Raw genomic sequence first — 14631 nt, forward strand, 5'->3', positions numbered from 1 at the left:
AATTTGACCCAAATGCTAACCCTAGAGAGTGGAGAAAAATAATACTCCTAGTACTTCAAATAATGGGTGCCTGATTATTTGCTGGCCACATGAACCTATTAGATAATTATTGTTAGAAGACTTCTTTTTTTCATGTGTGAAAAGCAAACTTAACCAAAAAGACGGTCTGACTTTCTACCAATCTATTCTACCCTACCCACGCCACGCTGGTAACTGTCTCTAGACTTGACATTGACCCTTGAGCTTAGGTTTACATGTGTGACCTACTCTTTTCATTTATGCATGACCAATCCGCCCTAAAATGGATGCTTTGGGCCCATCATTATTAGGAGCTCTTAATTTCCTTTGACAGTACCCCAATTATGTTTTTGTATTTAATTATTTCTGTCTTTGTAATGTTGTTGTTAACAAGGTAATAGTGCCAAGAAAAGGAAAAAAGGCAGAGGATAGTTACCTAAGCTTAGAATCCTTGGTTTAAATTAACATTATGTTTGTTACCTAAGCTTAGAGAATTCTAACGGGGATGATTTGTATTGATTTCGCTTTAATTATTGACAATGTAGCAGTAGCCAATTCTAGAACTAAAGTTGGATGAACCGTAGTTAGATATTAACCTATTCGTTTTGTATGAGTATGTCTGCTGTAGAATATAGTAAAACTTGTTCTTCTCCCATAGGTTGATTTTCTGTTTGGAGTCAAGTCTCTCTTACTTAGGATTTTTTCATTCTGTTCATACTCTTACCTTATTAGCCGTAATTAAGTATATACAACTAAATATAAACGATTAACCTAAGAAAATCTCTCATTCCAAAATAAATAAATAAATGGGTTTTTTGAGCTTACCCCCTCATCACTAATTGATAATTGAGCTTACCCTCCTCGATATTGGGTAGTTGAGCTTACCCCCTTGCACTTACTATTAGTGACAAAAACACAAAAGTTATGTTTGGCATACGTGAAATAATTGCAACTACCAAGAACAACTATTCTTCAATTTGATTCCTAGTAGAGATTCCACATCATTTTATTGTTTGATTTGGTCGGGAATATGAGTAGTAAAGATTGATTTTGTTTACATATTATTTACTTTATGATTTTAGTATCACATACCAAACATATCCTTACTAGTTTTAACAAAAAATCTAAATTGAAGGGGGTAAGCTCAATTACCAATTACTGAAGGGGGTAAACTCAATTAGTATTTAATTTTGAGGGGGTAAACTAAAAAATCCCTAAATAAATAGAAAATCAAATAAAATTAGACACTATCCTAATCAATAGAGTGTGAAAGCAATAAGGAAGAAAATATTTTTTAAAATAATAATAATCTATTAATTTTTTTCAATAAAAAAAAGAAGAACAAGAAAACAACAAGGACAAGTAATTGAAGAGAAAATCCCTTTCAACAAAAAAAAGATAATTGAAGAGAAAATCAGAAGTTAGGGTGGGGTTCCAATGAAAAAAATGTTGAAATACATAGCCAATTCCACATATTATATTGTAAATTGGAAGCAATATTTATTTTATTGGGGTCCATATATTACCTTATACTATAACAACCCACTAGTCATAATCTTTAACAATATTAATTTCTATACTTACTATCATTATCAACAACAACAACATAGCCACACCCACTTTGTACTATAAATTGAAACTCCCCTCCATTCTATTCTTCAATTTATACATTCATTTTATACATTCTTCTCTTGTTTGGTTTCTAATAACAATTAGTAGTGCAAATTTAGGGCAACAATGAAGGCAGTGATGGTGGTGGTGACGAAAATAATGTTCGTAGTTCTGTCAATCTTTTCGATATTGTCAGTAATGAAGGTGGAAGGAGAGGTTGATGTTGTTGAATTACGAAAACTAGCAGCTAGAAATGATGTTACATGTATATTAGTTTTCGGTGATTCTAGTGTCGATCCTGGTAATAATAATCACATTGCTACTACGTTTAAAAGCAATTTTTCACCGTACGGAAAGAATTTCTTTCATGGTCGTCCTACTGGAAGGTTTTGTAATGGAAAGCTAACAACAGATTTCATTGGTAAGTATTTTTTTATTTAGTTTCCTTTTGAGGATGTTAAATGAGTTCGAAATATAAAACCACAGTATGAAACTTCGTAGATTTTCATGAGATATGGTAGAATTTATCTGTATTTAGTTGTATCATACACGAAAATGTACGAGCTTTAGCTCATTTAATCATTTTCTATTCATATTTTCTACTTGAAGTTCTTTCTTATATGTTGTTTTCGTGTTGTTATTCAACTTGTTATGCAGCGGAAGCAATTGGATATTCGAGAGTAATTCCAGCATTTTTGGACCCAAAATTAAAGAAGGATCAACTCTTACACGGTGTTAGTTTTGCTTCTTCAGCCTCTGGGTACGATGATCTTACTGCAAACTTAACGGTACGATAATACACTTGCCCCATTTTCATTAACCAATAAAAAGACGCAATTTAATATCTTCGTACAATATTTCACAACAGTTGTTAAGAATAGTCTCACGTTAAACAAAACTAAAGAACCATATACAGTTATTTAATGCTCAGATAACGATGTGATAATAAATTTTTAAACAAAAAAATCAAATGTGTAAAAAGAAGATAATCGTTTGTCAGCGTTACCGAAGAAATTATTGTTATCCCCGCCGTATCGGTTGTTTTCTCAAACATATCTTGACTTGATTGTGGTGTAATGTTGTAGAATGTATTGCCAGTATCAAAGCAGTTGGAATATTTAAAGCATTACAAGATTAGGTTGGTAGGACTAGTTGGGCAGAAGAAAGCAAGTGAAATAATTGGGAATGCCATCTTTGTATTGAGTATGGGCACAAATGACTTCATTCAAAACTATTTCTTGGAACCAATTAGACCTAAGCAATTCACAATTGAGCAATATGAAGATTATTTGATAAAATGCATGATAAATGACATCAAGGAGATGTATAGAGTTGGAGCCACACGATTGGTCGTCGTCGGAATCCCACCGCTCGGATGTATGCCACTTGTCAAGACGATTATGGGCGAAAGTGATAAATGTGTTGCTAGTTATAATAATGCTTCATTCTCATTCAATACCAAGGCTAGAGATGCTTTGGCTACTATTAATGCTTCAACAAGGCTTAAGACGGCATTCGTAGATACCTACTCCATTATGCAGAGCGCGATAAACAACCCTAGCAAATATGGTACGTACTACTACTATTATTAAATTATAGGTTTCTTTTTAAGGCTAATGTTTAAATCTGATGTTGACTCGTTTAAATTTGATCAATCTTAGGCGGACACGTGTATGCATGGTTGTTCGAGAAATAACTAGTGATTTAGACAGAGTCATAAATCTATTCATTGTTTCAAACACAACATACTATTGAAGTCCCAATATGAAACTGGGTTCAAACTTGGAAATGCTATAATTTAGACATTTTAACGAACGAAATATAGAAAGAAAAAAGAATCTAAAAATCTGATACGAATCTCGAGTAAGATATCAAGTCTCAAAAGAAAAGAATAAAGTATATGAAAATGAAAATTACATTTATATGTATATTCACGCTTGATAATTATGTACGTATAATTTGTTTAGGGTTTACGGAGACTTTGAAGGGATGTTGCGGAACAGGAACAGTTGAATTCGGAGATACATGTAAAGGAATGAGTACATGTGAAGATCCATCGAAGTACATATTTTGGGATGCTGTTCATCCTACAGAAAAAATGTATAAAATTATTGCAGATGAAGCTATCAATTCTGCCAGTGCCAAGATCTTTGTCTAGAATAATACCCATTCTATACTATTATGTAATACTATGCCCTTTTTTTATTGTAATTGTACAAGTATTGGCTTGATCTCTTTAACAATTTGTCTTTGTTTATCTTCTATCGTTCTTCTTTTCTTGTTACTCCTATTGATGTTGTACGAGTTATATATCTAATTTGCAATGATGATGAAAGTTCACCTTGTATTCAACATTCAAGTGTATTTGATTGCCTCCGAGATAGTCATTTGTTTAGGTTTTGATTAGACTGTCCACAAATATCAAATAACGTATATCAAAGCTAGATCCACTCGTGATAGGTGTAAAGATCAAAAGTACTGATCTATATGACCTAACAAGAAGACATGGAGAAATATAATTATAGGCACCACAACAACCTTATGACTTGGGGCCACTCTTGTTTTTAGTTAGGTCTTGTTTACACTTCCGTGAGATCAACAAATAGGAAATGTTAAATGTACTTGCCATTTTCTAGAAGCACCCTTAATTTCACATTAGAAAAACCTGACTGTCTTTCCCATCAGAAGAAGTTTGTTTTTACATGAAAGAAAATGTGAGTGTATATAAAAAATTAGTGAGTGTGAGAGAACCAGAGAAACTAGGGTTTACAATTCGAAGAATGAAAAGAGGAATTAGGGATTACATAGTTCTTATATGGTCAACATCAGTCAACAGTCAAGAAGGCTTCAGTCAATAGTCAAGGAGAAGTCAATGGAGGCAGCCCATTACAGCCCAGCCTGGTCAAGCTTCAGTTGTGATAAGAGCACTCTCCAACTATCAAAGAAAAGTTAGTTGACAAGTTAGTTAATCAAACTAACTTTTCTGTTTTCTGTTTTGAATAACAATCTTAACAAACTTAGTTTGCTTTCTTTTCTTCTCTATCTCTATAAATACAAGTTGTATAACAAGGAAAGTATTATTGGAAATAAAATCTTAAGGGTTCATTGAAAACTTACATGGTATCAGATTCAGCTAGATCCTTCCAAAACTAGGGTTTTCATTGAACTCAACAGTCAATTGATCATTTCTCGCAAAATCACCATCAAAATCAAGAGAAAAGTAGTAAATATTCAGAAAATTACAATCATTTCAAGATGAAGATCTCAAAAATTCATACACAAATCAAATTGTTTCAGAAGATATTTGTTCTTATCAAAGTTATTGATCAAAATTGAAGAAAACTAGTATAAAGATCTAGTTACTTACTGTTTTTTCGTGCAAAGTCTCCAACTTTCTTCAATCTATCCATGGCAGGAGCAAATCAAGGTAATCTCCCACCTATTTCTGCTGTTACTAACTTCATAACTGAGAAGTTAGATGATACTAATTATCTAATGTGGAAAGACCAAGTTGAGACCTTGCTTGGTACCTATGATCTTCTAGGGTTTGTGACTGGTTTGACTGAGGAACCATCACAACTTAGGGTTATTAATGGGGTTGAACAAATTAACCCTGATTTCATACTTTGGAGAAGTAGAGAAAGTTTTGTAAGGTCTTATCTTAAGAGTACTCTCTCTAAATCAGTTTACTATGATACATATGGATTGATTTCTGCCAAAGAAATGTGGGATTGTATAAATCTTACTCATAATGAGGGACTTGAGTCCAAAAAGGACCAATTAAGAAGAAAATTACAATCTATTAGGAAAGGTTCTGCTTCCATTACTGTTTATCTAAGAGAATTGAAAATGCTAGCAGATTCTCTCATTTCTGTTCATGATAGGATAAGTGAGTCTGAACTAGTTCGTATTGCTATTCAAGGCTTAAGTTCTGATTATGATCAGTTCACAATTGCATTAAGAGCAAATAATGAACATCTTACTTTAGCACAACTCAAATCAAGACGCACTATGCATGAACAATGGCTATTATCAAAGGAACAGGAACAAGAGGTGTATTATGTTAAAAGAACAAATCATTCAAACAAACCTTCTCCCACTTACTATAGGAATCCATCTTACAATAGGAGAGATGGGTCATCTTCTATTCCTAAATCTTCTAGTAATACTGATGTCAAACACAAAAACCAAAAGGCAGAAGATTTTGACTTCTCTACTGTCCCATGTGGCATATGTAAAAGATGGGGTCACTCAGCTGGAGTGTGTTTCTTTAGGTATACACCAAATAAGACTCAATCTGGCTATCACACAGAATCTCAATCTCAGCCAGAAGGTTGTGTATCTGAGGTTAAGAATGAGACTGTTGAACCACAGTCTTATTTCTATGAAGATGAAGTACTACCAGAATGTAACAATGATGTGACATATGATTATGCTTACAATGATAGTTCTGATGATATCTTCCATGAATGCCATACTGCTATTGTTGAAGAATGCATTGAAGATGATATTTTTCATGATTGTCTAATAAATACTTTTTCCAATTATGATGATGAGAAATGTTATGTTGCTGAAAATGACATAAGTATAGATTCAAAAGACACTTCCTGGCTAGCAGACACAGGGGCAAGTAGTCATATGACTCACTCCTCAGGAAATCTTTTATCTACTTTACCATATCAAGGGAGTGAAGCAGTGATGGTGGGTAGTGGAAATTTTATACCATCACTAGCACTGGTTCATCCACACTATGTACTTCTACTCATGATTTCAACCTCAACAAAGTACTTTGTGTCCCTAAATTGAAGAGAAATTTGCTTTCTATCTCTAAGTTCACAAAGGACAATTCATGTTCTGTTGAATTTATGCCATGGGGATATCAAATTAAGGATATAAACTCTAAAAAGGTATTAGTTGCAGGGCCAATGCAAAATAATCTATATCCTATTGAAGTCCATAACAATTCTCTTAAGAACAGATCAATTGAAGTACATGCAGCTCAAACAGTAAGCTCCTATGATATCTGACATACTAGACTTGCACATTCTCATCATGGGGTCATTAAGCAATTACATACTGAAAACAAGATAGCAGTATCAAATATAAATGATAGGAAGTTTTGCAAGTCTTGTGAATTAGGTAAGAGTAAATCTCTTCCTTTTCCAAACTCCCTATCAACAACTACTACACCTTTGCATCTTATTCATTGTGATATATGGGGACCTGCACCCATCAATACTCCAAATGGAGCAAGGTATTACATTCTGTTCCTAGATGATTTCAGCAAGTATAGCTGGATTTATGCCATGAAACTCAGATCAGACAGTTTAAAGTGTTTCACACATTTCAAGTCAACAAATGAGAATCTTTTACAACAGAAGATTGTCATTTTTCAATCTGATGGAGCACCAGAACTTAAACAAGGAGTTTTCAAGGACTTCTTGGATTCAAATGGAATTATATTCCGGTGTTCCTGCCCATATACCCCTCAGCAAAATGGCAAAGCTGAGAGGAAACATAGACACATCACTGAATTGGGTAACACTCTATCTTTTCATTCCTCTTTACCAAAATTCTTGTGGTTTGATTCATTTAATACAGCTGTCTACATCATAAATAGATTACCAACTCCTACTTTAGAGGGTCTGTCACCTTTTGAGAAACTATTTCATGTCCCTCCTGACTACAATTTCTTAAAGTCTTTTGGGTGTGCTTGCTATCCACATTTAGGGGAATTAAGACAGGATAAACTCAGCCCAAAGAGTATTGAATGTGTCTTTATTGGTTATAACAATGAACATAAAGGGTATAAGTGTTATGACCCTTTGTCAAAGAGAGTATATATTTCCAGACATGTAGTCTTTGATGAAGGTAATTTCCCTTACACCAACATCTCCAAACTACAGTCTAGTAGTGATCAGCATAGTGAGCAACCTATTTCACTTCCTCTACCACCTATATACAATTCACTTCCTGTTGTCACTGAAATTGGGACATCTAGTTTATCTACTAGCTCACAAGCAAATTCTGTGGTTAGGGGTATGACTTCACATGAGGAGGGCATTGCTAGTATACCTACTAGTACACCAACAATCTCAATAGTTCCAATACCCTCTCAACAGTCAGACATTATTGTCACTAGGGGTAGAAATGGAATTCTCAAACCAAAACAGCTTCCTGCTGATTTTGTTGCTCATTTTACATCACCTCACAGTTTAAATTTAGCCTATTTGGCTCTTCTAGACCTACCCACTGAACCAACCACTTACAAAGAAGCATCAAAACATAGTGAATGGGTACAAGCTATGAATGATGAATACTTGGCCCTTCAAAACAATAAAACTTGGTCTCTAGTACCATATGATAGTACAATGAATGTACTTGGATGCAAGTGGGTATTCAAATTGAAACAGAAGAGTGATGGGACTATAGAGAGGTACAAGGCAAGACTTGTTGCCAAGGGTTTTCATCAAATGGAGGGCATAGATTATGATGAGACCTTTAGCCCTGTTGTAAAGGCAAATACCATTAGAATTGTTCTATCTATTGCTGTCACAAGGTCCTGGTCTATCAAGCAATTAGATGTCTCAAATGCTTTCCTTCATGGGACATTAACAGAACCAGTTTATATGATACAGCCACCTGGTTTTGTTGAAAAGGGTAAAGAAAGCCATGTGTGTTCATTACATAAGGCTCTATATGGGCTCAAACAGGCTTCTAGGGCTTGGTATACAAAGTTTGCCACCTTTCTATATGGTTATGGGTTTCAGAAAAGTAGGTCTGATCACTCAATGTTTGTCCTTTATTCTCAAAAGGACACCATGATATTGCTATTATATGTTGATGACATAATACTCACAGGAAGTTCACAGTCTATGATGTCTACTTTAATCTCAGACTTAAGTACAACTTTTAAGATGAAGGATTTGGGTATCTTGTCCTACTTCTTAGGTTTAGAGGTTACCTATGATACACCAAGTACTCATATGATTCTATCTCAGACTAAGTATACTTTAGAACTACTGAGCAAAGCAAATCTCTTGGATTCTAAACCATCAAAGACTCCAGTGACAAGTGGGCAAAGGGTTTCTATCAATGATGGTGTGTTACTCTCAAATCCTACAGAATATAGGAGTCTGGTTGGGGCTTTACAATATCTCACACTTACAAGGCCAGATATCTCTTTTGCTGTGAACTACACAGCTCAATTTATGCATAAGCCAACTTCATCACATCTGATGATTGTAAAGAAGATACTTAGGTATCTTAAGGGTTCCATAGGGTCTGGAATTCGTACTGGGTCAACTGATCTTACTGCAATTACTGCCTATTCAGACTCTGATTGGGCTGGATGCCCAGACTCTCGCAAGTCCACAGGAGGGTTTTGCATATTTCTAGGGTCGAACTTAGTCTCTTGGAGTTCTAAGAAACAAGCAACAGTAGCAAAATCATCAACAGAAGCTGAATACAAGGTGTTATCTACTATGGCAACAGAGGTTGTTTGGATCTCATACCTGTTGGATGAACTCCACTGCTATGTGAGAAAACCCTTCACACTATATTGTGATAATATCAGTGCTAAATACCTTGCTTCAAATCCGGTTTTCCATGCAAGGACGAAACATATTGAAGTGGATTACCACTATGTTCGAGATTTGGTCTCGAGTGGATCTGTTACGATCCTTCATATTCCCACGCAAGAACAGCTCGCAGATATATTCACGAAGGGTTTATCTCTTGATCTCTTTCAGACTCTTCGCAACAAACTGATGTTTCATCGTCTCTCTTCATCATCGGTTTGAGGGGGGCTGAGAGAACCAGAGAAACTAGGGTTTACAATTCGAAGAATGAAAAGAGGAATTAGGGATTACATAGTTCTTATATGGTCAACATCAGTCAACAGTCAAGAAGGCTTCAGTCAATAGTCAATGAGAAGTCAATGGAGGCAGCCCATTACAGCCCAGCCTGGTCAAGCTTCAGTTGTGATAAGAGCACTCTCCAACTATCAAAGAAAAGTTAGTTGACAAGTTAGTTAATCAAACTAACTTTTCTGTTTTCTGTTTTGAATAACAATCTTAACAAACTTAGTTTGTTTTCTTTTCTTCTCTATCTCTATAAATACAAGTTGTATAACAAGGAAAGTATTATTGGAAATAAAATCTTAAGGGTTCATTGAAAACTTACAGAGTGCATATAAAATTTCACTTAACAAATTAGGGAACTTGGATTGTGAAGTTGAAGGTGATCTTAATGCCTAAAGTTTTCAAACATGAAGAGATGTGGGAATAATCCGATATAGACCAAAATAGTCTTTAATTAGTTTTTTTGTGGATTTCCGCCACAAGCGAAATTCTAGTCTTTTCAAATTCAGACGCGGCATTCATATATATGAGAATTATATATAAGCTAACAAAAAATATGCTCGACTAAAGTTGTTTGTATTTCATGACACATTGTCATCCTCTCAACGAAATACGAAATTGCACTTTCGAACAAAAAAACTTAACATCATTTTAGCTAATTAATTAATGGTTTTGCTGTCAATGTGCCTTTATTTGTAGGTTGGGGTTTTCCTCTTATACTTTCGTAGTCGTAATTTCTTTCTCCTTCTCAATGACTAAAATAAGAAAAAGAATAAGGTAACTGATTAATTACGTGTACAATATAATTTACATAAATTGGAAAATCCATACAAATCATATCTAAACGTCAAACTATATATATCTTAACCCAATTGAACATGTGGAAATGTTATTAAGACGAATTTACATTAGAGTTAACTCCTATATGGCCCCCTACTTTGTGACCAGCTTCCTTTATGGTCCCCCTTTTTTTTTTTGTAAATTCAAATATGGCCCCCCTATTTTCAAGTAAATGTCATTACTACCCTTCTTAATTCTAAATTTAAAACATTTAAAAAAAATTATTTCCACCTCACCCCTCTCTCTCTCCACCTCATCTCTCTCTACAACTCACCCCTCTCTCTTTCCAACTCACCTCTCTCTCTCTCTCCAACTCACTCCTCTCTCTCTCCAACTCACCTTCATCTTCTCCGATTAAAGTCGCCGGCCGGTAAATTTTCCGGCCGGCGACCTCCAAAAAAAAAAAAATTTTTTTTTTCCTCTCATCTCTCTCTCTCTAAAAACTCCGGCGAAGGGGGTTTCCCTTCGCCGGAGCCGTGAACAGACCACATCGGTCTGTTCACGAGCAGACCTTGAAAGAAAACTAAAAATGATTGATAACGTAGATATGTATTAGAAGAACCGGAAAGAAAATTATGAAATGAAATGTTTATAAATTGAGAGACCTTTAGATGAAATGTGGGACATAAACATATACGTTTTACTTATTTCTTGACTCTGCGTTTAACGTCGGAAGTGATACATTCAGTTCCAAATATATAAAAACGGTAGCAAGGTCGAGAGTCAAAGTCGAACATAGACTAAAATGGTCATGGACGACTAAGATAGGAGAGTCAACTTTCTGTTTCTCTCTAAGATGAACGAAAATCTTAGTTGTCCGTAACCAATTTTTAGTCCATGTTGGACTTTAGGCCTTCGTTTAATTTTTTGTGGGTAGTAGGTGACTCTAGTTTAAATTTACAAGTACTTATTTCACAAATGTAATATAGTATATCTGATGAGACCTAAAAGATCATAAAATATTAATGAATGAAATCTATATATTAAAGGGCTAAGTCTTAAAAAGATTTTCCTTGGTTTTGTCAAATCTTTTAAGCTATAGTAATCTAACTAAAGAATCTAAATGTTGGTCAGTCCCACTCTATATATAACTCCCTAACACTGCTACATCTTCAAAACATCCAACCTAAGTGAGAAGTAATAAGATCTAGATATACAGAAATCAAGTTAATTTTCATTGTCAATCTCCTCAATGGCTACTAATGGTGATGGAAATCAATCTCCTCGATTAGCAGCAGCAGCAGAACCAGTACCACGTCCAATACTAGCTGCAGCAATAGAATCATGGGTTTTAAGGGTACAAGAAGTACACGCCCGTTGGAATATGGGTATGGATCAAACGAGTCAATTGATTCAGCTGCGCGAAGATGCAGCTGTGATACGAGAAGCAATAAGAAGAGACTGGGCCAGCAATGACAGTCACCAACTTTTGAAGAAATTGAAAATTACTGATTTATCAGTAAATGAAGAAAAGAAATGTTCGATTTGTTTAGAAGACATGAAGGACGGGGATGACATAAGAGCCTTGAAATGTTCGCATACATTTCACTACCATTGCATAATGCAGTGGATCAAATTACCAACCAAAGCAACTTGTCCTCTTTGTAGGAATAATTTACTAGCTTGAATGCTTGATGAGATAATGATTTGCTAGTTGCTACAGTTGCATTGTTTAGAGTTATGTTTGTGTCTTGATTTTAGGGTTTGAGTTTATGTTCGCGTCTTCTATTTTTATTTCAGATGGTCTTAGATGATGAAAGCTATGTATTCATCTATGTTCTTGTTCGTGTTTCTGTATGCGTCGTTGTTATTGATGTACTTGAATATCATAATAACTTGTTTTTGTTTATCCAGTAAATTCATTTCATCGTATGACATAGAATAACAATAGATAAATTAATATATATGAAGCACTTACCTATTGATGCATTTGTTTGATTTTCTATCTATTCTTTAATTTCGGATTTTTTTTACACTTTCTTGTAGTAATTAAGTTTTCTTAATAGAAAGACTATAACCAAAATACGTATATTGGATTCCATAAACGTCAATCGTGAAGGAGTGGACAAACAACAATAGTCCGATATGTTGTGACATAAGAGAAGATGAACAAACAGTTTAGGAAAACTGCGACTTCGTATCGTTCAACTGGTGAATGTATCTCTCCTTAGTAATGGCGTAACGAGTCGAAGGCTTTATGAACTAAGATTATCCGAAACAAATACGGAGGCAATGCAGCATTTTGGTTCCCTAACTCTAGTGTCTGGTCCAGATTTGGAGGTCCATGGAGGGATATACTCTCAACTTTACCGACTACTAAAGCTCTCTTGATCAGTCGCGAGGCCATAATATTTCTTATATGGGGGCACCTTTTTTTTTTTTTTTTTTTTTTATATAAAAAAAAAGCAATTCAAATATAACATAAAGAATAATCACATCCTTTGTTTTGTGGTATTTGACTCAAATACGTATATAGTTACTCTTCAGAAACTTTTATGAAGAAATTATTGGAAACAATTATATCAATCAACATTCAACGAAATTATTGAAGAAATCAAACGAACATCAAGTTGTCATAAACACATATTACCAAGAAATGTAATAATGAAGAAATCAAACTGAACGATATGAGTATTAAACCATAGAACATGTTATTTTTCATTTTGATAGGTTATTCGAAACAGATATGGGTTATTTTATTTCTAAATCTGTGTTGTGCAAGAAATAGTTATTTTATATGGGTTATTTTATTTCTAAACCAGAGAATCTTTTCTTTTCTTTATATAGCTTATTTTTATTAGATAAGTTATTTTATTTTTAAGAAGGATTGTATTGTAATATTAGGGAAGGACTTCTAGACAATATACATATTTATAAGGATGTTTGTCCCAGTCAACATTTTTCCTTCTGTTTTATATAATAGACTAGGTATAACCCGTGCCCTTAGGGCACGGGCACATGCTTATCACATCATAGGAGGTAGTTTAATTTTGATTATCTGCTTCACAAATGAATTTATAAAATCATTTTCATATTTTTTGTATAATGTTGTTTCTACTTTTACTTTTCCATTCTTATCTTAGTAGATGGTATGAATTTATGATGTTGATTAATTTTCATTTGTGTCTTGTATCGTTACGATGTTTTATATAATCTTTTAGTTCTTGACAAATTACCCATGTCCTATGGCCACGGGTTATACCAAGTAGATAGAAAAAATGGGAGGTTTCGCCCTCAAATCTCTCCACTAATTCTCACGGTTACTCTTCAAAAGAGGTAAATCGGTTTCGAAGCTCCAAATTGATGAATTGTCTCCAAATCGATTATAAGAAGTAAGGTTAATGCTAAAGTTATACACCTATCAAACTAAGAGAAGAAAATATTAAGAAGATGTATAAAACCTTTGGATGATTATGGAAGTCACCAAGAAAAAAACAAACTAAAAAATAAGATTAAAACTCAGTTACAACGAAATTAAAAGTACATTTTCTTTAATTTACATAACATTCTTCTTTGCAGAAAAAAAAATTTAAATCGGTAGCGATATGTAAAATATCAACTCTTTTCACAACAGAGGGTTCCGATAATGAATATTTGTCAGTGCCTTAAAAATCTATTTCTCTACTCCCATTGTCGTTTGCGCTGCAAAAATCAAGTTTACACCAATTTCTAAGAAATAAAGATCAAACAAAAAGAACATTAATTCAATCGAACTAATTTCTAAGAAATAAAGATCAAACAAAAAGATAAGAATAATAAAAAAAAAAGCGAAGAGATTCTTTTTTCTCACCTGGAGCGAAAGAAGAAAAAAACATGTTGTTGATGAGAGAGAATATGTAAAAGAGTTCATAGAGTTGAGAGGACGACAACCAATTTACTAAAAACAAAAAATTGTATGTAGATGTCTATCCCACCTATTTATTCGGCAATGCAAATTAAGACCCGAGAACAAATCCCTTTTTATGTTTGGTATCCTATAAAGATCTCTTTAGAACTTCGAGAATCAATCCATTCCTAAATCGTACAAACAAAAAAAACAATCAAAAGCAAAAGTTTACCAAGATAATGATAAAATAGTTATATACATTCTTCGTATTCTTCTCTTCCTACAAAATAACAATATCATATCCAAATCTAGTACAAAAAAGAAGTAAAAAAATGTTAGTGTAGATCACTTACAATAGAATTGATTCAGAAATAGGTGTTGTTCAGTACTGCTATAACCTACAAACCAAAAAGCTCTGAGGGGGATTGAGAATCATGTAAATAAGTCAACCAATACACACCTTCATCAACATTT

General features: G+C 34.0%; 2 protein-coding genes across 2 annotated transcripts; both read left to right on the forward strand.

Moving 5' to 3' along the window:
* Window positions 1-1616: 1616 nt before the first annotated feature.
* LOC147555584 (GDSL-like Lipase/Acylhydrolase superfamily protein) lies at window positions 1617-3981 on the forward strand. The gene is made up of 4 exons (XM_086663686.1): window positions 1617-2050; window positions 2287-2417; window positions 2715-3198; window positions 3597-3981. Exons 1-4 carry the CDS (start codon window positions 1756-1758, stop codon window positions 3785-3787), a joined length of 1101 nt encoding a protein of 366 aa, XP_086519812.1. The 5' UTR covers window positions 1617-1755; the 3' UTR covers window positions 3788-3981.
* A 7542-nt stretch (window positions 3982-11523) lies between these two features.
* LOC147555585 (uncharacterized) lies at window positions 11524-11958 on the forward strand. The gene has a single exon (XM_086658502.1). The coding sequence runs from the start codon at window positions 11524-11526 to the stop codon at window positions 11956-11958; it is 435 nt and encodes a 144-aa protein (XP_086514628.1).
* The last annotated feature ends 2673 nt before the right edge of the window (window positions 11959-14631 follow it).

This window comes from Eschscholzia californica, unplaced genomic scaffold, assembly GCF_041429995.1.
Source record: "Eschscholzia californica isolate CP2 unplaced genomic scaffold, dmEscCali1.0.p SCAF_2, whole genome shotgun sequence".
Classification (NCBI taxonomy): domain Eukaryota; kingdom Viridiplantae; phylum Streptophyta; class Magnoliopsida; order Ranunculales; family Papaveraceae; genus Eschscholzia; species Eschscholzia californica.